This window comes from Balaenoptera acutorostrata, chromosome 8 (assembly GCF_949987535.1).
Source record: "Balaenoptera acutorostrata chromosome 8, mBalAcu1.1, whole genome shotgun sequence".
Taxonomy (NCBI): domain Eukaryota; kingdom Metazoa; phylum Chordata; class Mammalia; order Artiodactyla; family Balaenopteridae; genus Balaenoptera; species Balaenoptera acutorostrata.
The window spans coordinates 69139216-69164057 of NC_080071.1; the positions used below are offsets into that span (position 1 = coordinate 69139216).

General features: G+C 36.2%; 1 protein-coding gene across 2 annotated transcripts in view; it reads right to left on the minus strand.

Annotated features, from left to right (window-relative positions):
* Positions 1-9571: 9571 nt before the first annotated feature.
* The window catches only part of ERBB4 (erb-b2 receptor tyrosine kinase 4), a 1149217-nt gene continuing 1133946 nt past the window's right edge, over positions 9572-24842 (minus strand). The window contains exons 26-28 of one of the 2 annotated variants that reach the window (XM_007187863.2): positions 21838-21885; positions 20737-21034; positions 9572-17912 (exon numbers count right to left, since the gene is read on the minus strand). In XM_007187863.2, the coding sequence (XP_007187925.2) occupies positions 17467-17912; positions 20737-21034; positions 21838-21885 (792 nt within the window). In that variant the 3' untranslated portion in view covers positions 9572-17466. The remainder of the gene's footprint in view (positions 17913-20736; positions 21035-21837; positions 21886-24842) is intronic. The other variant, XM_007187864.2, reaches the window with a different exon arrangement.

Sequence of the window (24842 nt, forward strand, 5' to 3'; positions counted from 1 at the left end):
GGAGGGGATGAGGGGATAAGGGGATATATGTATACATATAGCTGATTCACTTTGTTGTACAGCAGCAACTAACACAACAATGTAAAGCAATTATACTCCAAGATGTTAAAAAATAAAAAAGAAAGACATTGTCTTTGTGAGTAGGGAGCTCAAACTCAACAATCTTAGCAACACCTGCACACAGAGATCTAAGGACTGAACTGGCAAAACTGGTCCCCTATGGGTTTTCATTTTAGCTTAAATGCTCTGAGTTTGTCCATAAAGATTCCCCAAAGCCAGACATATAAATCATGGCTAATTAAAACATTCTTTCATAGTCCCTTAAAAATGTGCACCCAGGGGCTTCCCTGGTGGTGCAGTGGTTGAGAGTCTGCCTGCCAATGCAGGGGACACGGGTTCCAGCCCTGGTCTGGGAAGATCTCACATGCTGTGGAGCAACTAGGCCCGTGAGCCACAACTACTGAGCCTGCGCGTCTGGAGCCTGTGCTCCGCAACAAGAGAGGCCGTGATAGTGAGAGGCCCGTGCACCGCGATGAAGAGTGGTCCCCGCTTGCTGCAACTAGAGAAAGCCCTCGCACAGAAACGAAGACCCAACACAGCCAAAAAAAAAAAAAAAAAAAAAAAGTACTATATTCTAAATTATTAAAAAAAAAAAAAAAAATGTGCACCCAGATTCACTCCAAAATTCTACAATAAAGAATTTGGTTAAAAATATAGTATTTCCAGACGATAGAAGAATGCACAATTACAAATTTTTTGAAGAATATTTATGGATGTGGGTAATGATTGTGATGCATTTTAAACAGTGAAAGGGAGTTGATAAAATATTTATAGCATATAATCACATATTTAGAAAATAATCTGTGGATTTCAGGATATGTTTATAATATGGCATTATGTGATTATTTTTAATTTTTATTCTCTGCTTCTGTATCTTCTCATTTTCTCCAATAAACATGTATTATTTGTGCAATTAAAATTAAAACAATTAAAAATAATTCGTCTAAGATAGGTAAAGTATTAAGTTCCTGCCATACCTGCTGATATACTTTCTGGGCATCCCCAAGGTTCCTGGAAGGAGCAACCTGGCTGGGTCCTCCTTGTTTAAGGACTTCAAGATAAGCTTGGCCTTCGGTTCATCCACTCACTGAGAAAAAGACAAAGCCTTTCTCCATACCACCTTCCTCCAGTTTACTGTCCCCAAACAGCAGGAGAAAGATTTCTTAGGTGTCAGACCTGCCATGTTTTAGAACATCAAAGGCTAATGCTCCCTGCCCTCTCTTTCAATCCTTGGGTTGGGATGAGGAGCAGGCAGGGCAAGGCAATCATTGTGTTGCATTCCCATCCTCCTCCCAAACATGTCAACAGAGATGTAAAGAAAGAGCCGATCAGGTCTGGTTACTCAGTCCTTGCATGTTTCCAGAGGAGTCTGGAACTTTGATTGACCCTTGGTGATGACCCTTGGGAATGTAGCCCTCAGGATGCTTTTTATGTTACTAATTGATGATGTTGTCCTGGATGTCTGGAGCCAGGGGGCATGCTGTATCAGCTCATCAGGACTTGTCAAGATTGATTTATGCAAACATCGAGATTGATGTTGTTCCTGGTTTCACTGTTGGGATTCTGAATTTCAGTTACATTTCAGGTTGATTGCATAGCAGGAAGTGCCTACATGATCAGTCCTTCTTAAAACTTGGTTCCTGAGCCTTGAGCAGGCTTCTCTGGGCAGACACTTTGAATGCATTTCAACAGTTCCCAGCTAGAGAGGAAAGTGCATTTTGTGTGATCAAAGAAGGGGAAAGACTCAGAATCCTGTGCCTGACATCTCTGGACTCCTTTCAATGAGTATCTTTTTTCTCTTGCTTGTGCTCCTTTTACTGTAATAAACCTTAGCGGTGCATATAACCTTCTATTGGGTTCTGTGAGTCCTTCTAGCCAATCAGAAAAGTTCAGGTCAGGGTGTTGATGAGACCCCTGAAACATAACCTCTCCATTCCACCTGTGACTCCCCAAGCTACACAGTCTGCTTTGCCATTTCTATTCCCGACGAAGACAGTATTTCATATTTGTCGGAATTCATCTATGTAACAATCTTTCTGAGTATCTGAATCTAAGAGACTCTCTTCAATGGATTTCTCTTTTTGCAATTTTACACCCGCAGTTGAGGAAGTTACCAAGACACTTGTGAAGCAAGACACCACTATTTTGAACTAGAGGGCAGTATAAACAGTGGTGAGATTGCCTTTCTGACTAAAGAAAACAATGCCAGAGAGGGGCCCAGGCAGGAGACTGTGAACATGATGGCTGCAGAGAAAACCGACTGAAAAGAAGCCAAAGTGCTTAGGCTCCCAGCGGCCGCTTCCATTCTTTTTGTTCTTTGGTGTCTATTGATTTGAGGCAATTATTCAGGAGACATAGTCACTGATGCTCACTGTCATTTATCTGATGACTTCTCCAATCTGAAGGGTTATTAATTCCCTGCTCAGTCTTTGTCTCTGACACTATATACTTTGTTCCTTCAGTTTTTTCTCCTAGGAAACAATTTTAAATCATTAATCACTTGTTGAGTGTCTCTAAGATGTTTTGAAATTGTATGTACTGTGCATCAGGTGTAAAGTTCCATTGGTAACATAACATTTTAGCTCTTGCTATGGATCTGTCTACTGGAAAATCAATAACTTCCATCTATATGTGCTTCTCTTTTGCAATAAAGGCCAGTCTCATGTCCTCTAACTAGGAGTATACCTATAGTTGAGAGAATAGACACATTTTCCCAAGTATTTAGGTTTCTGAGAGTTTCCTGAAATGGGATAATGGGGGTGGGTGACTGCACAGTGGTAGTTTTGCTTTTTAGACACTTGAAATTTAAAATCTATGAGTCAGATTATAGTAATGGGCAAGAGCATATACATGCACACAAGTGCTTACTTTGATTAGTAATCATCCTTAAATAAATTTAACATTTTTTCAGGAGAAGAACATTTTTTAAAAAAACAAAAGCAGATGATTGAAAAAGACTATCTTCAAGCATATGAGTTCATTTGGAACTATTTTAATTTATTTCAACATTTTCAGATGACCTATCATTCTTCTTCCAAGAAATTTTAAATTGTCTACATCTTATTCCTCTTGTTGATACTACCAGACCTATCTTCCAATATTTTCTCTTCTTCCTTCACTTTAAAACTCAAGCTGAGCATCTGACTAGAAAGGAAACAGCAGAGCTTCTGATTAATGCTTTATCTGTTTTTCAACAACAATGGCTGGATTGTTAATAAATTTAGTGAGAATTCCAATTCAATCCAGATCAATGTTAAAATCTTTTCTGCAATGTCCCTTCTATTCTGAAAGGAAGATATCAATATTTTTTCATTATATAATTCTTCAATCTATACAATCTTTGAATTAACTCATACAATTAGATAACATTGGAAGAGAAATTTATATTTGTCACACAATAATAAAATTGACCCATCTGACTACTGGAGTATTATGTGCCTTCAGGATAATCACTGCTTGATCCCTCATTCATTGAGAGTTAGGAAGAATCTAGCATGTAACAGGAGCGAGGCCAATCATTTTTTGTAGAATGTTAAGCAATTATATTCCTATTGTCAACAGTAAAATGTTTTTTAAATTGCCCTACAAAGTAGCACAGTATATCTAACTCATTGGATACTGAAATGTTCTTTTGCCGGATTTACAGTGTCAAACACAATGCTTTTATTGTCAATATAAAGAGGTGTTTTTTTTTAAGTTTCAAATTTGTTTTTAAAATAACGTAAGGACAGTTTTTCTCCTTCCTCCCCAGTTTTTTTTCTTCCTCACCCTTGAAACTCCAGGAGACAAGTGGGTACCAAACACTGAGAGTTTGAAAAGCAGAATGAGCCAAGATAAAGTAGATGTGGGTCTGGAGAGGTGAATGCATAGAAGCTCCACACATGGTAGCTCCTAGCCGTCATATGCACTACACAGTGTGCAAGATAGGAGAGAGAAAAGATCTAAACTGAAGAGTGAATAGAAAATATAATGCCCTACTAAAGAAAGTAGATAAGAGAACAGGTCCATTTAGGGAGGTGGTATAGCCAAGATCTAGGTGGACCTTGATTGGAATCCCAGCCTCGTGATCTCCTAATTGTGTGACTTTGGTTAAGTAACTTAACACTTCTACATTTCAGTTACTTTAATTGTAAAGGAGGAACCATGATGGCTTGTAATATAGTATTTCACAAGTGCTGTCTTGACCCAATTTTGAGATCATGCCTAAAAACTCTCAATTCCCCATGATGGGGTGTTTGCTAAGCCTACACTCCACACCCTTCCCTGTTGGGCTCTAACACTCTGGGTTATAGCACACACAGCCAGCTTCCAGAGGCCCCAGATACCAAATACCCAGGACAGCCTCTTCTTCCTTAGGCCTGTAGAATTATTCAAAATAATCTATAAGGAGCCCACGACGCCTAGCTAACTCCACCTGGCTTGCCACGTATTAGCTGCCTCCTACAGTTCCACTTGCTGTTACCCTTTCCCCAGGTGCAATCTCCTGTGTTGCCCTGCATTGGCAGTCTTCTGTAAGTAATAAAGATCTTTGCCTTTCATCTATCTGGAGGTCATTTGTCATGTCCGACCATCATCAGAACACAACAGTGTTAAAATACAGCTCTTATCTTATAATTTATAAAGACTGAGATAATGCATGTGATTTGCTTAGCACACTACCTAGTACATAATTGTTGTTTTTTCCCCTTCCTTCCACAATTTCTTTGACCCAATAAGGAGCTCTGTTTCAGGCCACAAGATAGGAGACCTCCATGGTACCATGGAGAGCAGATTCAGAAAATCAATAGAATTTTGGCTTTTAAATTCCCTATCTATTCCACTTTTCAATCTATAAAACTTTTCTGACCTGGAAAGGAAGAATTAAGATAAAGAGGAAAATAACAGATCCTGGTAAATGCCCATCAATAGAATCTGATTCTATTCATAGGAATATGATTTTGTTTTGTACCTTCCCTTAGGTCAAGTTTGGAAATGCAAATGATTACCCGGAACCTTGAGAAAGGGGTCTCACAGGATTTCACTTGCCCTTGGATTGGGAGTCACAGGGTAGATGTGTCAGCACAGGGAGCCTCAGGTAGCAGAACCAACTTTCCAGAGCTTCCAAGTAGTGTAAACAAACACATTTTTACTGTTTTCTCTAAAAAGGTCCAGGAATTTGTAAGAGAATCCGAGGACCATGGTCACATTAAAGGCATATGACTGGGGACTATGCATTAGACCAAATGGCCAGATACCAGATGGAAATGTAGACATCACAGTGGAAGACAGAGTAAAAAAATGATTATTAACAACAATCAGAGCTATAGTGTATATTCTATCAGATGCCATCATCAGATATTGGCCAAGGGCTAGACGTTTCCCACCATTGTCAAAAAGCTACATCAGCCATGTAGCAGAAAAAAATATGTTCACTCAATATCTATATATTCCCACAGCTCTCTTGACCCTGGGTGGGACCAGATGACTAGTTTTAAGCAATGGACTATAATCTGTCACCCCTGGGCTGTGGCAGCGTAAGGTTCCTGTTTGACTGTCCCACAGTCTTTTCTCTATTATGGAGATCACGGAGGTAGCATGTTGAGATAGATGAGCCACAAGATGAAGCCAGTCTGGTCTTTCAAGGCATCATTTAGAAGAAAACTGTCAGGGGAATTCCCTGGTGGTCCAGTCGTTAGGACTCTGCGCTTTCACTGCCTTGCAGGTTCAATCCCTGGTTGGGGAATTAAAATACCACAAGCCAGTAAAAAGAAAGCTGTCAGACCCACAGCAGAAATAAGCATTTATGTGATAAGTCAACGATATTTGTGTTATCATGGGTGATAGAGAATCTTGCAAATTCTTACTAACATAGGCCCCAGAATTTGGATGTCACACCTGAGAGCAAGCAATGGGGAAAAACCTTAAATTGGCTGACTATTTTTCAAATTAATTCTGAAAAAATTTTAAGTGGTCAGTTTATGTTTTCTGCCTCTAAATAAACTGGAGATTTGGGAAAGGCAATAAGTTTTGTTACAGAAAAAAAAAATAGGCATTTATCACACATCTGAGTTTAAATGTTTGAGGAAAAACAACACTTGCTACATCATCATGAATATTATAAGATAAACAGGATTTAGCATGAGGGATAAGGTATTTTGATGTCAGCTGGCTTTACGTCCCAGCAATGGCCACTTTTTGTGCAGCCTTGTGAAAGCTTTTTAACCTTACTAAAATTTTACTTTCCTCATTTATGAAAAGGGGAAAATAATAATAACTTGTAAGTTTGTAGTGAACGTTAAATGAGACAATGAGCACAAAGTCCTTAACAGAGGGCCAGGCATATGTCAGGCCTTCAATCAAAGCCTATTATTATTTTAATGTTGTTGTTGTATGGCTGGAAATCCACATAAATATAATAACTTTACAGAGTAAAGGCAAGATGATTGAATAAGTCCCCATAATACATGGAAGAAGACGATATAAGAGGACGTTCAAGATAACTAGAATGAAATATTAAGGCTTTATCCTCAGGATATTTTACAATACGTATGCGCCTCTTGCAATAGGAATTGGTGGGCAGCTAATAGAATGTGTTTTTAAAGCTTGGAATTTTTGTTTTTCTTTGTTTCTAAAAGAGGCAGAAAACCTTGGATTTATATCATTTTGTAGAACATTCTACTTATCTTCGAAATATAAGTAGGTAGAAACAGGTTCGCAAGATGGGTATTTCTCTTTGAAGAATCTATGGGTAACTTGCAAGAGCAGGTATTTCAATATTCACATGTCCCGTGTGTATTATTTGGTTTACAGTCTCCTGATTGCTATCTTGTGGTGAATTGTTCTGTTTATAGCTTTAAAATTGCTATCTGGGTGACAGTCTTCTGTTTCTAATCTTGAGATGGTTGTCTAGTGGCTTTGCTCCCTATGGTTCGTATTGCAGCTTAATAATACTGTGGAGGGAAATACAATTAACTAACTATGTACCTGCTCAGTTTACAGTTTTATGAGTGTAACTTGTTCTATGATATACATCTTGGGGCTTGTGATGAAATTGCTTGAAAATAGAGGTTCTGTATGAAATTTTGCAATGATAAATATATCTTTAAACATTTTGTTTAATATGCTCTCTCTCCATATGTATACGTATTTATATATATAAATATATATATAGATATCGATAAATAGATAAATATAGATAGATATATTCCTACAGGGCTTACAAAGCTAAACAATTGCGAATTGAGGAAGCTTGGAGTGTAAAGCCATAGAAAATAGCTGGTCTGAATTTTGACATTTATTTTAGCTTCTAACCTGTTACTCCCTTAAATACATCACAACTTCTCCATGGTATTTTTCGTCTTACCATCATCATTTTAATTGAATTCTTTTTTTCCACATTGCGTGGCTTGCAGGATCTTAGTTCCCCGACCAGGGATGGAACCCGGGGCTCCGGCAGTGGAAGCGCTGCGTCCTAACCACTGGACCACCAGGGAATTCCCTAATTGAAGTTTTGACATTGGTTCAGGATCAGATTCTATGCTGTATTACAGAAGTTGTTTCCAGTGGCCATTTAGCATGTAGTAAACCCTAGAAAATTTATCAGCTTATTTATAAATTAGGTGTTTCATGTGAGGTTTTATTTCTAGAAACATTATTGTATGTAATAACATTGCTAGAGCTAGGGATAGTTATATGCCATATTCTCTGATATATGTGGGGGGACTAGTGGTGCCTTTACCGAGCAGATTTATAAGACCCTGAAAAAGGGGACACTACCAGTAGGCTCCCCACGTGGTCATTTTTTTTTTTTAACATCTTTATTGGAGTATAATTGCTTTACAATGGTGTGTTAGTTTCTGCTTTAAAACAAAGTGAATCAGTTATACATATACATATATCCCCATATCTCCTCCCTCTTGCATCTCCCTCCCTCCCACCCTCCCTATCCCACCCCTCTAGGTGGTCACAAAGCACCGAGCTGATCTCCCTGTGCTATGCGGCTGCTTCGTGGTCATTTTTTAAAAATCCTTTTACTTGGGATTATGTTGCATTTATCTCTCTTGAGTGAAAGGAACCTGATTCTCCACCATAGATGACTTGCTCCCGGGTAGTCTGAGGAGGCTGAGTGAAGTTTTCAGGGCAGTTATCAAAGGACTAATGAAGACCACTGGTGGTCTTGAATAGAGACAATTTGTCAACGTAAATTATTTTCCAATCAGAATGAGATTCCTCTGCAGCAGGAGGAGAAAGTGTAATGTTTACCTAAGTGTAGTAAAGAAAGATACTTAAATCAGAAGACGCAGCTTTGAGGGTGAGTACCACCATTTAGTACTTGTCGCATGACTCTAAATTTGTTATTTTAGTCTTATTTTCCTTATCTGCGTGGCTGGGGCTATTTCAATAATACTTATCTCAAAATAGTGTAGTGAGCCAAAACCCAACATCCGCAGAATAAGTTTATGCATGGTCAAGCGCTATACAATTAGTAGGTGTTACAACTACTATGAATGAACTCATATGGTGCCACTGGCAATGTCAACTGTACCTTTTAAGGTGATAAAGCAATAGAAACACAAGTTGTTTCTCCCTCTTCCTCAGCCTATCCGTGGGTTAAAATGCATGCAGCCTTGATGTATCTCACCCTGAACACAATAAAATGACAATGATCTCAAATAAATAGGTCAAAATATTCAAGGGAGAGAATGTGTGCATTTTCATGCAAATAGCAGGAGGTCCAATCAACGGGCTCTTTAAAGACCTATAACTGAACGAATTTAAGAGAACTTACTCCAATATATTACATTGAAAATACATATTTTTTGTGCACCGATTTAGTTGACATCATATGTATTCAAATGACTAAAATAGCTTGAAAGAGTAATAGGGTGTTGAATGAGAAATTACTGGAATCTTAAAGTTCTTACACTTTGGAAGTATGAAGGAGTAAGAAACAATATTTAAAATAGAAAAATTAGAATAAAAAACATGTTGGGAGAGGATCTTGCTCACATCACCAATATGTCTGTAACACTCTCCCACCTTACCGTGGGCTTGTCCCAAGTCACGTGAGTTGATTGCCTTTTTATGGTCCCATTCTCTCTCCCTTACTTCAACCACAGTACTAGCATTTGATATTCTTTATAATAAAAGATTTGCCAGCACCATTTTTATAAACTGAAATGAGGGCAGAAAGAAAAAAAATCATAAAAATATTAATGTTATTTGGATACAACTTACCAAATATTTCAAAAACTTTTTTAATCCCAAAGCAACAAACCAACCACAGTGAATTAAGCATAGTCTGCACAGATGAGTGAGTCTTCACACATCAATAGGCTTTTGTGCTAGACGCTAAAAACATATGGAATGTATTACATTCCAAACAACCAAAGGGTTCTGAAGAATAATGAATGAGATTCATAAACATGGACAAAAATAAGCCCATTTTCACATCTTCAGATTATTAAATCTAGAACAAATCTTCTTCTTCCCCAATTGGTTTTTCTTATGACAAATTTCTGACACAGAAGAGAACATTTGTTTCATATTTTATTGAATTTCATTTATATTAAATTAAAAATATATTTCTGACAGATTCATGTAACAAAAAGGCAGAACAGTTTTCAAATTGTTCAGCTGGGATGATCAGTGTGGAATGAGGAAAAGCAGGTCGCATTCTATAATTGCCTTGTACAGGTACAATTCTTTCCCAAGAGCCAAGAGAGGATCCTTGAGAACTAACAGAAAAGCCTAATTACAGAAATGTAAAATACCGTTTGTCCCTCATTCTCAAATGACAACAGAAAACGGGAGAAGGGAAGGAGAATGGAGTGAAGGGTTGGAGGGGAAGAAAGAATAAGGGAAATTATACTAAAAATATACCTAACATTAAAAAAGTTAGTATGTGTTAAGTGCATAATCCTTCATAGATAAAATAGAAAAAAATCAAAATAACATTACACCACACACAATTGGCATATCCTATTGTGTAAGCGAGTGCAGAGGTTGAACACATCACCATAGTGCTGAACACAGAATCACAAGTAATGTCAAAATGATAACTTCCAACCCAAAGGAAACAATCACAAGCCAATTACTTATATACAAATTAACCCTAAAGACAATTATGTTCCAAATGAAGATGTCCACAGAAGAAAATCAGAGCAACATTATCCCTATTTACAAATGCAACTAGCCATGTCTTTAACAAGCTATAAAAATACTATTCACATTTTCAAACATACAGTAGTATTTTTTGTTTGTTTATTTCAAAAAGGCAGCTAACTTTGAACACTGGGATTTAAATGAAACATCAATGGCTTACCAGCTAGGTATTTTTGCACCCCTGTCCTTTGAAGATACTTCAGAAGAGAGAGGGCTTGTTTTCTCTTTACAAGTTAAGAACACGAGGAAATGAATACAAATGTATATAATACCTTAAGCCTCTGCCTTTTTGGTAAAGTGTCTCCCTTTTTCACCTGAACTGATCTTCGTCAACTAGTCAACTACTTTGATGCAGATATGAGATGAGCGTTTAAGAGATGATTTCACGTGACATTTTGTGCTCTGAATTGTCTTGCAGATCGATCTCATTTTCATTTGATCTTGTTATAATGGTGCTCAGGAAAGATGAACACCTAGTCATGTCGTGTGAAAATGCAGTTTTGACCTGCAGCAATGCAAGTCCCTGGTGCTCACGGCAGGAGATGTAGACACACCAGCCAGTGAGGTGTGCATTCAAAGTTAGCTGCCCTTGCACAGCTGCTCAGTTTAATAATCGACCCATTTAACAGCAGTACCAATTTATGCTACAATATTCCAAAGTACCTTACTTTAAAAGAACAGCTTACATATCTACACTTAGAAAATAACTTTCATAGTTGGTTACTGGAGTAATCCCAAAGGATTCTTGGAGTACTATGGTGTAGCCCCCTCATGCCCCCCTCCCAGCCCCTGAGAGATCCAGAAATATACAGGAAAATGACTCTCACATTAGGAAAAAGGTACACCCCCCCACTAACTGAAAATTCTGGAAATGGTACTCAAGAATCAGGTTATGTCAATACTTAGGAGGTATGATTTGCTTTCCTTCATAACAGCTACAGGCCTGGGGGAAACAGCTACACATCAGGGATAAAAATAGCAGTAAAGGCAAAGTGGTTTGGACAAGTTAGACTATTGCCTACAGGTATGAAACTTTGTTTTCTTATATTTGTACAAATATAACCACTTATTGTGACATGGGTAAAACACTTAGAGCATTGAAAGACAAATATCCTTAAAAAGCAAAAGTAGAGAAAAAATGGCAACCTATTAGACAACATGGATTTTCATTTCAGTGAAACTGCACTCATTATACATTTGTCAGAGGGATGAATGATCCAGTAAAGAGCTACAGGTGGTTCTCAGAGCTGAATAGCCTTTACCTTTATGATAATAAGACTCTTCATTTATCAAAAAAACAAAATATATATACAGCAGCTGTAAAATATTTGCAATCAGGAGCAAAGTAAGATAAATAAAGTAAATAAGTTAATTTGCTGGCAAAAATAACTTATTATAATGTAAAGTTTTCATGAAAAGATTAAATCTAAAACCTACCAAGGGTATGTGCACATATGTGAGTTTCAAGATTCATCACAGGGCTGACTCGACTCAAATTCCTACAGAGAAGGACATAGTAAGAGAATCGATCTTCATGGAAAAGCATAATTTTAACATCATAAAGTATGCTCTGTGCAGTCATTTATTTGAGAAATAATTTAAACAATGTCCAAATTGCTACTATCTTTTATGGAAAAGTCAGACATTTGAGGGCAGAGGCTAAATCAATGTTTTACAAAGCAGCGCGTGGGACCTCAGAGTTCCACTATGGCTTAAAACAGGCACAGCATCAAGAGGGCCACTTTGAACTAGGGTGGCAGAAAAGTAAGGAAAATGGAGTAGTTGTGCCAATGGTAAAAGAAGTAAGGGCAGCATTTTCCTTAAGGTCCAGAGAGAAATGAATTGTTTCTGTGATTCCTAACAAGATAATCACTTACTTGCAAAGCTGACTGTCAGGGAGTATTTTCCAGGGGAAGCATGTGAAAACCTCCATGAAACTGGGACTTAAGAGTCTTTTCAGCTCATGACTAGAGAAGCATTTCTTCTGCCCAAAAGATCACCTGGCTGTGAAGAGGTGAGACAGGGGTCTGCCAAAGTGACACATCCTACATTTTTGCACCTTTACAAAATCAGTGGGGCTTGAACCGAGTGTCTGAAAATTTTATTTTATAGAGACTTTTGTTTAATGAAAAGAACAAGTAGCCCATGGTACTAAAGCCATGTGTCCACATAAACTGAAGGACTCCTGATCCAACACCGTGCCCACAACAGCTTAATGTTTGCAATTGTGGAAAGAACTACTTTTGTAAAGGTTCTCTGGTATTAGAAAAATTGTATTAATTCTACCCAGAAGTATAAAAGCTGGCCCTTTTGTAATATCAGTAATATCAAGGTCTCTACTGATAGTGTTATTTTAAAATGATGCCCAGTCTACATCTGTACACTCTTATTCGTTCTTAAGCAAATGGCAATCAGCAGATATAAGTCTGCCTTTAGGTGTCTGCATGGGTACCAGGCTGTTCTTCAAAGACCATATGCATAAAGAGAGGCCCAGCAGAATTCTCTGCCCATAGGATATACAGTAGATTTAGTTTTCTGGCTTTTCAACAACTAGAAGCTTATCCACCTGGATTTCTTATTTGCCTTATTAAAAATCATCTGGCTATCAACTATTGTCCAGAACAATGGAAATACAGCAGTTTGAAATGCTTGCTTTAGCATTTATTTCTCAGAATATTGTTAATTAATTCCTTGGGTTCTTTTTGGAGATGGGAGGGTATCATAGAAAAAAGAAAGGATGTGTCACAAATTAAATGCATTTTGTTTGTTTACTAAATGACACCACTCATTTTTTTGTCTCTGCATAAGGTAATAGAACATTTATATTTCCTTCATTTCATTTTGAAACCTCTTACTTAAAGTCATCTTAACATATTTGCCTGTTAAACTCTACAAGGTGGTATTTGCAAAACAAATTTGAAAAATTCCTCTTTACACGTAATACATTTTACAAATGGTAAAGGAATAAGAGAATGAGAAAAAAATAATTGTAATGCTTTAAAGCAAGTTTTCATAAGTGGAACCTGCTTTTTATATGCCCACTTTCAGCTCAACCTAACAAATAACAATTTTAAATGGCAAACATTTTTTACTATGCAAAATCCATCCTACATTTTCATATCCTGCATTTTATTTTGCTACATTATATTTTGTGGTTAGTTTTCTAGTTTGATTTATTTAATAGTATTAAAATCATTTAACATCTGTTAACCTAACTAAATCTACATCTTACAGCATTATCATGGTTCTGTCCAGATATATACATGCTTTCATAATCACTTTTTCTATTACCTTATGAACTACATATACTAGTTAAATAACCAACATTTATAGATGGATGAATAATTCAAGTTTTGAAATAAAGTTAAGATAGCTCTAGAAAAACATGTATTTACATCCTTCCCTGTCGGGCTTAACCAATTTCCTTTTTTTAAAATTTTGACACTTCAAAAAGCATGTTGATAACCCTTTCAACTTCATGTAGGGACAGCACCTCACAGTCCTACTGGTTTGTCCTAGGCATTGGAAATATACATGATCTTCATGCCAAGTCCTGATTTTACAAGGTATTAACACATACATTATACACTTAGAAGAACACTATTTCTCCTCTCCAGCTACAAATATTCAGTCATTCTTCCTGATCTACTAAGAAAACAATCTCAAATTTTTAGTTTATACATTTTAATATGATTTGAGTTTTGCATTGTTTTTCATTCCATTTCAAGAATATTACCCGAGAAAAACTCTCATCCTAACCTGTGCCACAAATAGTTGGAAAATCAATTTCTACTTGTAGTTCAAGCATCTCTTTGTGGTTCAGGATGCTTTGCGGTTCTGGGTCTACCTTGGTTTAGAAAACTTCTTTTCTCACCTGCCTAAGAACCACTGCCCTAAACAACCATTTAATTATACAGTTTTTCTTACCTGGAAATAAGATTCCCCAAGATAGGTATAAGCTACAAGATTTGGTGATTTAAAAAATACAGTCTGTGTAATTTGACTATTAATTTTCTGCAAATTTACTTAATTGGTTCTGCATATTTGCACTGATATAACTAGCCTACGATAATCTGATATTCTGATTCACTTCACAGGTTTTAATTGGCATTTTAAATTTCACTCTACTGAGTTGAATAAGTTATTCTTTGGAACAAATGAAACTTTTTTTGCTCCCCCTCATACACTCTGAAATATGTTTTCCTAGGGGGACAAAAATAAATCAAAAGAGAAACCCTAAAACAACTGAAATCAAGTATGTGCTACAGAAATCATTCAAAAGGAACAATAAAGTTCTTGTGAAGCATTTTGGGTCATTTTGGATTATACTTGCATCTATCTCCAGTTATTAGTACCTGATGTGTAAGGGTTTTATGTTCCTAGGATGACGGAGACACTACCTTCACTGAATACATTTCTATTACCTTAACAGTAAAATAATTATTTTTCTTTCCTTCTTCAATATAAGTGATTCTGCTTTTCATATCCCCATAGAAACCATATGAATATTGTAAATCAGGAAAAAAAGTCAAGTTCTAGTATCCAACAAGGATGCTGTCAGTGATGAGTTGGTACAGATTTATTTAGAAAGAGTGGTTTATATCTAAACTTTCATAAACACTGATGTGAGGACCCCTTTTCCTGGATACTCCTCTGACTGGGTGAAAGAGCTCTGAGCTATTAGGCTGTGGCCCCTGAATCATTCTGTGTCTTCAACCCTGGGAAGTTCATGTTTGAATTTCACTGGAAGAGCTCTCACAAACCCCTCCCTTGCTCAACCTCAGCCTTTAAGCTTCCCTCACTTTTCATAACTCAGGAAGAAACCAATCCCAATTTCTCCAATGTTACTGGCCAAAGACCAACATCTATTGTTGATTTAATGGTTAAGTTAGGATCCATATAGGACAATTAGCCAGTGATACAATATCCTTCTAGAACAGTTTGTGTTTGAATGGTAACACTGAAACTATCCTATTTGCTAACTTCAGGAACTTGTAGGGTGTTTCACTCATGTCCCACATGAGTTCACAGGAGATCTTTTAACAAAGAGTTGATTTTTATATGACTATTCATAAAATAGTCCATGCAATTGTATTCCTTGAATTATATTAAAAAATTAAATGTCATGCCAAATAAATCTGGATTGTAAAATTTTAAAGTTAGGGATAGTATTGCATTTATCTGGGTGTTCCCCACATAACACAGTGCTTTTAGTAGACTATAAATAAATATAAGTTGAAAAAATAAGGGAGCTGAATGGATAGATAGATCTACTTTTCAAAATAGGCAGAAACCTTGATTTCTTTTCATCCTTTTTTCTAAACTCTCCTCTTTGCCAATAGAGATTTTTAGTCTAGTTGCTTTCAATTAGGTTATACATTCAAATTTGATCCCAATACTTTAACATTGGAAAGAAATATTTTTTAAAAATTCCAAATGAATTAGGCCAGATTTTCCTAAAAGAGAGATTTCTATCCAATTTTTCTAATTACTGACCTGAGGCCCCATTTTCCTGAAAACTCATTCCTACCATTTGTTCCCATTGCTCATCTTAACTCAGTAGGTATTCTTTAAAATGATACACAAGAAAGGTGGCTCTAGAACTAGGATGCTGTGTTTGAAGAAAAAGAGTTATTATATAAAGTATCAAAAGAGTAGTATGTTGGATATTAAAATAATTACATGAGAAGTTTTTTCACATTTATTTACAACTTTTGACCCAAGGACCTATTTATAAGCAGTGAATGTTTGTATTTCTTTTTATTATACCAATTTATGTGCAAAGAGTTACCTTCCACTTCTTAATATAAATAGAGTCTCATACTAGAAATTCCATGGAATTCAAGCCAGTCCTTACTTGCATTCCTTCAAGTGGAGTATACAAACTGGACAACTTTCCTTGTTTAGGAAATGTGATATCACATGTTGATCATGTGCTGACCCTCTCACCATAATCCCAAAGTGTTCCAAAGTCCTAATTTGCTTGGTTTGGCATTTCCACAGTCTTTCTTCATCTTAGCTCTTTTTTTAAAAAAAATGTACTTAAATGAATTATTTTGCTGGTTGCTTCCATATTGCTTCATTCAAAATCCAAAATGGAGTTCAGAAAGAGAACAAATAAAATTATAGCTTAAGTGCAAACTACATTTCTGAGTATCTGCCAAGTAGACATACCCAATCCAGTGTGTTTCTTCCAGTTCAATGGATTCCCCATTGGACCACCCCTGAAAGTGTCAGTAGTTTTCATGAACCACACAGAACTGTCTCTTAGTTTCCCTTCTACTCTTAACATTACCAACTGCCTATCAAGTACTGTCATTCACAGAGGGGAAGAAAAGGTTGAAGAATGTAAAAGATTGCGGGGGGGTACATATTCAATAGTGTAAAACACAAAAGTAAGATTTGATGTTACATTTGACTGATATCTTGGCCTCCCCTTCTAATTTTAAAGACTGCATATTTAAAATAGTGGCCATTTCACCATATTAAAATATTTCTTTTTACAATTCTTTCAATTTATAGCAACACCTAAGAAGGTTTGATGTAAAAATGTTTGCAATTATAAATTAAAGCTGAAAAGAGGGGAGAAAGTAATATGAAGAGACAGATCAAAGCAAAACAAAATGAAAAAAACAAAAAAGCTCTCCAAATATAATTACTAGTTATAACTTTGATGAAGATTCAAAACTTATGAAAGCTGAGTTGGCCATTCTTGCTTGTCAAGATTGAAACTGTCTGAGAAAGAGATTGGATTTTCAATCTTAGTTACTATCATACATTATAAAAAAGGTTATCATTTTGTTCTTCTGGAAACATCATTAGGATTTCCAGGGATACTGAAAATGTACACATCGGTTCCTGCAGCTTGGGTCTTTCAAGCATGTGCATTGAAATACAGGAAGGAAGGAAGGAAGGAAGGAAGGAAAGGAGGCAAAGAAAAAAACGTAAAAAAAAGTTGGGAACTAGTTTGACAGCAGGCAGTATTGCCTCATATTTGCTGGTCCTTCTCTAGCTGTTCCAGTCTCCTGACCAACCCATGCAGAGAAATGAAGAAACAGTGTGGTTCCTCCTGTCTTTCTCTTTCAGTCCTTCCTTCTAATGTTCAAGTTAGATAAGCACATAACTATCATTGAATCTTGATATCTTCCACTGGGAAGTGTCAAAACTACTGGCCTTGAGAGTAGAGGGAAGACCACAAGAGAAAGAGAGGCGGCGGGGAAATTGGAGCGGGCGTCTCTCTCCACCTGAAAACCACAGCTGAGCTTACACCACAGTATTCCGGTGTCTGTAGGGCGGAGGAGGCAGCACAGTGCCTGGCTTCAGCGAGAACTCAGAGAGGTATTCAGGATTCTCTGCCACAATAGGCCGGATCCGTCCATTCTGTTTATAAAAATATTTTGTGCTGTACTCCTGCAGGTAGTCTGGGTGCTGAAGGGTGCTCCGGGGTGGCAGGCTGTGGTTCCAGTAGTCAGGGTTGTCGAATGCTTTCTTGGCCTTCTCTGGCACAGACAGTACGTTGTTCTTCAGGTATTCAGCGTTCCCCAAGGCGTTGGCAAAGGTGTTGAGGTACAGTGGCTCATTCACATACTCATCCTCTGCCTTGGGTGGACCATGGGAAGCACTGTGATATTCGGGATTATCCAAAGCTTGAAGGTCTCCATTTTTCCTTCGAGAGACAAAAGGGTTCTCCTCCACAGGGTTCAGGTATTCTAATGTAATACAAAAGTATCAGTTAACATCTACTTTCCGGAAAATGTTAATCAGACCACGGTTATACAGAATGGTTAGCTTCTTTTTCCAGGACAATAAAGCCACATATTTCAGGAATTTTCACAAAAAATTTTTTGTTGATTACTACTATCATGTGAAAGAGGAGTAAGTGGGCAAAAAATGTTAGTGACAAAACAAGGCACCAACAAGGCCAGGGCCAGAGTCCCTGTCCCCTAGATTGTTCTTCTTTCCTTCTGCTTGCATTTGTCTCTCCTACTTATGGGGCCAGTTGTTTAAATGCTTCTATTTTCTACGAGTTGGTAATTTATGTTGGAAGATAAGACAACCTATCAAGGTTAAGCAGCCTTTAAATATGGAGAAATGAGAATTTTTAAAGAATATTGGAAGATCAAAATGTCTACAGATTAGCTCTATGTCAAGATAAATGGATGAAGTGAAATAAAAGTATTTTTTAGTCTACATAATTTGCTTAGAATGTCTGCATAGGTAACAAGGATTTGATTACAGATGTTCCCTCAGAAAGATTTACACACAGGAAAGAAAACATCTAAGGAAAAGACTCAACTAATCGAATCATATAGACATCTAACATGCCTCTATATTGACTTGCTTGACAAAACGTATGCTTAACAATAAATATAATTGTAACATTTATTTCCAATGGCTAATCATAATCATACAATAGCAAACTATTAGTTTGAATCATATGAAATTGCTATTTTGTAGGTTGAAACCAGTCATATAGCAGCTATTTTGTATGATTCAGTCTAATAAATAGGTATTGGGCTAGAATAGGTACTGGGCTAGAATTTTAAAAAATACTGCTAATTAATGCTGCTCTCCTCATGTTTAATTCTATTCCTATGTTTATAGTATAGAATATATATAGACATATATACACATATATAGTAGACCCTCTTTTTAAATATATGCACAAAAATGACACTTTAGCTATTCCTACTTTGGTATTGGGGTAGGGAGAAGGCATAACTGTTTGTTGAGATGCTATCATTCTGAAACAAACTTTCTATCCCCTATACTAAACCCGACATGTAGAGAGAAAAATCTCATCAACCCACAGTTATTTTTTCCTGGATATAGGCCTACTGGATATAGTTAACTATTTAGCATCATGTGCAAGTTAAAAGACAGTAATGAATATCCCACCATCACATACACAGATTACAGTTCAATAATTTACAAGGCACTATTATTTCATCCCTTTTTACAATCCTGTGTAAAAGGAAGTGCAAGGTGTATTATTCCAGCATTATAGACAGAAAATTGAGATTAAATGATGTATGAAGGATATAATTTGTGTTGAACTAGAATTCAAATTCCCTAACTCCTGTTGAATAATCTTGTTCTACTGCACTGTTTTCACTATTTCCCCTACAGGAGTAGGCTGAACTTTACACTTCATCATGAGTTTTAATTTGAATGGTTCTCAAAGCTACTGTCATTTTAAGAAAAATATATGAAAAATACCTATAAGGGAGTCAGAATTGGATTTTTCTTATCAGAGTCCTGAAACTTCTTAATTGAAAGTATAGGAATGTCTATACTAAAATTCTCTACTCTTTGAGAACTGGGCTAGAGTTCTACATAAATGTGGGTCTCTTAGTACTCAGAGATAAAATCTGGGGATGGTCTACAGTGAGTCTACACAGACTGACTTGCCTTTCTCTTAGAAGGTTCAAGTTACCTTTTCTCAAAGCAATCTGCTTATCTATTGTCCTGATGCAAATTTGTATAGCCATGTAGTTCTGTAGATAGGAATAATTTTATGGTTGAGTTGAGAGTCTTCCCAGAGAGCATTTCACTTTGGGGGCATCTGTCAAATCTTCTCAAAACCTACATTTGTGTCACTAATGGGCTACTGTCAACATCCAATTCTTCGTTACAGTAATACTTTCATACATATAGAGGTGGATATATTTTAATAGGTTATTGACAATATGTATTTAGGCATCCCTTAATTGCATACTATAAAAGTGAATATAACTGCATATTAAGTGAGACAATGGGCCTTTATACAGAGTCTTAAAATACAGTTTACTGTGACACTGAAGACTCTAAGAAACAGTCACCAGTTTTTAATAACAATCATCCATCTTCTTTTTCTGATGCTGTTAACATAAAAGGAAAGAGGCTTTCTCAAAATTGAAATGTTATCTGATTTGGGTGTTTAACATTTCTACTACTAACTTTGTAAAGGCACAAACTATGAATATTTTCAAGATGTGATGGTATACATATAAGTATATGCAGGGTCAGAACTTTAATTTTTGAAATGTATCATACAAGATGTCATAATTTCTTATAATAAACTAGGTCATTTAAATGACACCATTTTAATGCATCAATCAAGTCTTTTATTGGTGCCATTGAAAGCTTTGGACATTTTTACCAACAACATCAGTCTTTATGATCTCCACAATAAGTCCAATGGAACAAGGGTTCTGAAATCTTGTGATATGCTACCTCATTCAACTATTCCAATAAAGATATGTTTAGATCAGTGCTTCTCAAGCTCGATTATGCATAAAAATCACCTGGGGATCTTGTTAAAATGCAGATTCCTATTCAAGTGGGACCTGAGATTCTGGTTTCTAAAAAAGCCCCTAGATGATGTGGACGCTTTTGATTCAGAAAGCCTACTAGGAATAGCAGCAGCCTAAGCCTTTTGTGGATCACAAATTTTACATAGGCAGATAGTTTGGCAATTTCCCTTCCATACTTTGCTTATTTTGATAGAGACAAATGTCGAGTGGCAATCATTTCTGAACATTCTGCTTGTACCTTGTTTGGGTTTGTCTCGCATAGGGGTCATGTAACCTTCTTCATCCAGCTCTCCTCGTGGGCTCCGTTCTGGGGCAAACACTGTGGGGTCAGCGCTGTACCTCTGGGTGCTGCTGTCCTCTTGGACGTGGGGTGCCACGGACTTGCGTAAGGTGCCGTTACAGCAGGAGTCATCAAAAATCTCGGCGGTAGCCCCCTGAGCAACTGGGGCTTCTGGGATCGTGCTGGTGGTGGCCCTATAGGGCATGGGCACTCCTTGTTCTGTAGCAAAACCCCCATCTCGGTACACAAACTGGTTCTGTCAATAGTAGAAACACATTTGGACCAAAGGTATTGTTAGGAATAGCTGTCAAAAATATGGATGGTAATAACCAAAAGAATATGGAAGTTTGTCTTTCAGAGAAAAGTCAGAGTTTCTTAATTGAGTTTTTCCCCCTAATAGTCAATGAGTTTGAATTAGACTAGAAACACCTAAAATTCCAATTTTTCTTATGAAATAAATCAATTGTGGGAAAACATTTTGGAAATATATATTTTAATTTTACTAACCACCTAACACATGATCTAATAAAAAGTACGTCATGTTCCTTTCCCACAACTGCCTATTTTTAATGTAAAAATTCAAAGTGAATCTTCAAGACAAATGGCAATGTCATTAACTATAGGCAGTTGTCATTAAGAACAGAAGCACAGCGATGCAGTTTGAATGGTGATGTTTCCTTATTGCCTTCTAGTCTGTGGTTACTGTGACTCTGAGTCTCTAGTATCTAACTCGAGAATCATCACTGAGATTCTGACTTTTTAGCCCAAGACCTATAATTGTGGAAGTAAAGATAACCTCTTTACCCAGAAGCATGATGTATGAGCCCAGGTAAATTCTTCAGATAAAAATCAAAAGCTACTGTTGATGCATGATATCTCAACTCTGGATTATCTACTGAGATAAAACATATCTACATAGGCAGCTACACAATCTACAGTAAATTCTTAACTCACTGTTGGCAAAGGCAAAATGAGGAAATTATGGTGAGGCAAGAGAGGAAACATGATAAGCAAAGACCAAAAATCCTAAAAGATGAAGGTTGATTGTGAAATACTTACTCCTGACATGGGGGTGTAGGCAGGAGGAGGGCTGTGTCCAATTTCACTCTAATAGGAAAGAAAAATGGAATGATGGATGTAATAAGAGGTAACATGAATGAAAAACAAAAAAAGAACAGAAAAGAAAAAAAAAAGAAAAGCCACATGAGTTGTATGAACCAAAGGGGAAAACATGCACAACAGTGACGTTTGCTAAACAGTAAAATTTTATGCACTCTGATGACAAGCAAATTTATATTTTCTGAGGATATTGAATATTTTAATTCAGTCCCTGTAAAGAAGAATTATATAGAAAAAGTAAAATTTTAAGTGGATTAAAAATTAAGTTGACAATAAATATTCTTCTGATTAACCCTGGAAGAAAGGGGAAAGCAGTAAATTAACTTGAGTTGTAAATGAGGAACCCTTTCCTTTGTTACACGTTAAATGACTGGAATGGCCACATATCACAGCATTAACTTTCCTCTCATAAGAAGAAACTTATCTAAAAGGAGATAGAGGTGGACTTCAACTTGCCTGGAATAATTTTTGTTATCAAGTTACATTTATTTTTCACCATTTCAGCAAAGGGTCAACTTCTTAGCCTCTTCTATAAAAAGGTACATAATATTTTCTCATCAGTCTTTTCTTTTTTAAGTGAAGAAAAAGCAGAAAATCTTGGAAAATCGTTTTCTTTACTGGAAACATGCTTTGCATACATTAATTTTATGTATTTAGAATCAGTTGAAATTAGATTGCAATTAAACAAAAAAGACATAGTCTTATGGCTTAAAACTCTAGCCTATGGGTTAAATAAAAGTCAATACAAAAATATGATAAAATATTAAGGACAACATTCCTTATGGTAAGTACAGGGGATGTATGAACACCACGTCTGTTTCCTAGCTAAAAATTATATATATATATATATATATATATATATATATATATATATATATATATATATATATATATATAAAATATCAATCATTTATTAAACACATTTCTTGAGAAACCATGGTCTATGTATGCGCCAGCCACTTTTCTTAGCACTGGAAATAATGAATAATGCAAATAAAAACAGTTGATTTTATGAACTTTGCATTCTCTACCTTCTGGATTTAACTGAACAGAGATGACTAAAATAAACCTCAAAGACAACATCTTGAAACATCTATGAAACAGAGCTAAATCTTATTCCAGATCAACGTTTTTATAATTTAGAGGTTCATAGACTAATCTAAGAACATGGTCCCATGGAGATTAACTGTTTAATACAAATTAATAACAACTAGATAATATAGTTTTCCTTAATTAACTTAGCCTGCTGGACGAATCAAGGGACAAGCTCTGAACCCCTACACTGAATTTACATTTAAACTCTGCCCATAACTGAGTCACTTACATGATGGCATAGAAAATATTTATCTCTTTTCTTCTCTAATAACATAACTAACAACACATTGAAGACTATGATGGAAAGTTAGATATATTAGATATATTTAATATGCACTGCATAGGAGGTGCTTTTGTACGATAGACAGATTGTTGTATGGTATGTTAGAAGCTCCAAGCTCCAGTCCCAATTACAAGTGATGTGGTCAATCGTGAAATATCTCAGACCCTCATTTTCATCCTTGGCCTCTCTTATTCTTAATGAAGATAAAGTACGATATTATATATAGATGAACTTTTTAAGCTCTGCACTATTATACAAATGTAGAGAATATGTGAAATTTAAATGTTCACACCTGCTAAGTCAAATGTTTAAAGTCAAGCAACCAAATTGCCAAGGCTTCTCATCAAAGAAACATTTTTAAATGCCTACTTGTCTTCCATAGCACCTTAAATATAGGTACATTTTGCTACCTTTTAGAGTGTCACAAAATAAAATTCATTTGTTCATAAAATTTGAGAAATAAATTTTCCATATAGTCCAGTGATATGTAAAATAGAGGGCTGGTACAAAAATATGACACCTGCCTGCTGGAACTTTATCATATTACAACTTTGACCTTACCCTATCATTAAACCTGGATTATTTGGCAAGCATTTAGCAAATATTTATTAAATTGCTACAGTGAAAGCTCAGGAATTACGGTAGATGTTGGAGATACCATGATACACTAGGAGAGGTGTGTCCAGTGGCCTTTTGTAATTTACATTGTACTATCAAACATTACCTGAGATTATTAGAAGAAAAGGTAAGAGTAAGGTGAGGCTGGAGTGAATTTATTTCAACTTCCTGATTAGATATTAAAAGGCAAGGTATTCCAAAATATTCATAATCACCAGTGTTCCTTTGACCTCTTCTTTTGCAAGAGTTGCTATACTGGGTAATGTTCGATTAGAATCACAGCTGAGGAAACAGCACTGCCTGCTGCACATTTAACATTTTATAAAACTTGAGAGATAAATGATCAAAAGAATAACTCACAAGTCATTCTTCATCAGGAAATACTTTATTATCTATATTCATTATCTGGGCTAGACCGCCTTCAATTGTAAAGGTGTTGTATTAAAAATAACTAGATCTCTTGCAGTTAGTCTGTTCCAACACACGAAGTGCAGCCATGCTTTATTAGAATGGATCTGCTGTCCTTGCTTTGACAAGTCTTTCAGTCAGCAACCTGCCAACTCTGTATCTAGACACACTGCCAGAGACCATCACAGTAATAGGACTGTCTTCATGCTTTTTCTAGTTTTCAGCATTAAAATGGAAAAAAAGCTAAACAAAATTCCCTTAGCATTCATTGTTTTTAAGGTTACTGGCTGCTTTTTATGTTTCTGTTTCCATTTTTTCCATTTGCTTTTTTTCTGTTTTCCATGATAAAAAGCACCTCATTCATATCTCCCTGGAAGGGCAATGCAGCTACAAGGGAACATCTGTGAGGCCAATTAGCTGGGCTGGAAATGTGATATAATTGTTGTTTAAATATATTTAAATTACATGTTAATCACTATGTCATAATTTATAGGCTTTGAAAATAACTTTTTGTACTTGAGAGCCAAGCCAGATTTTACTT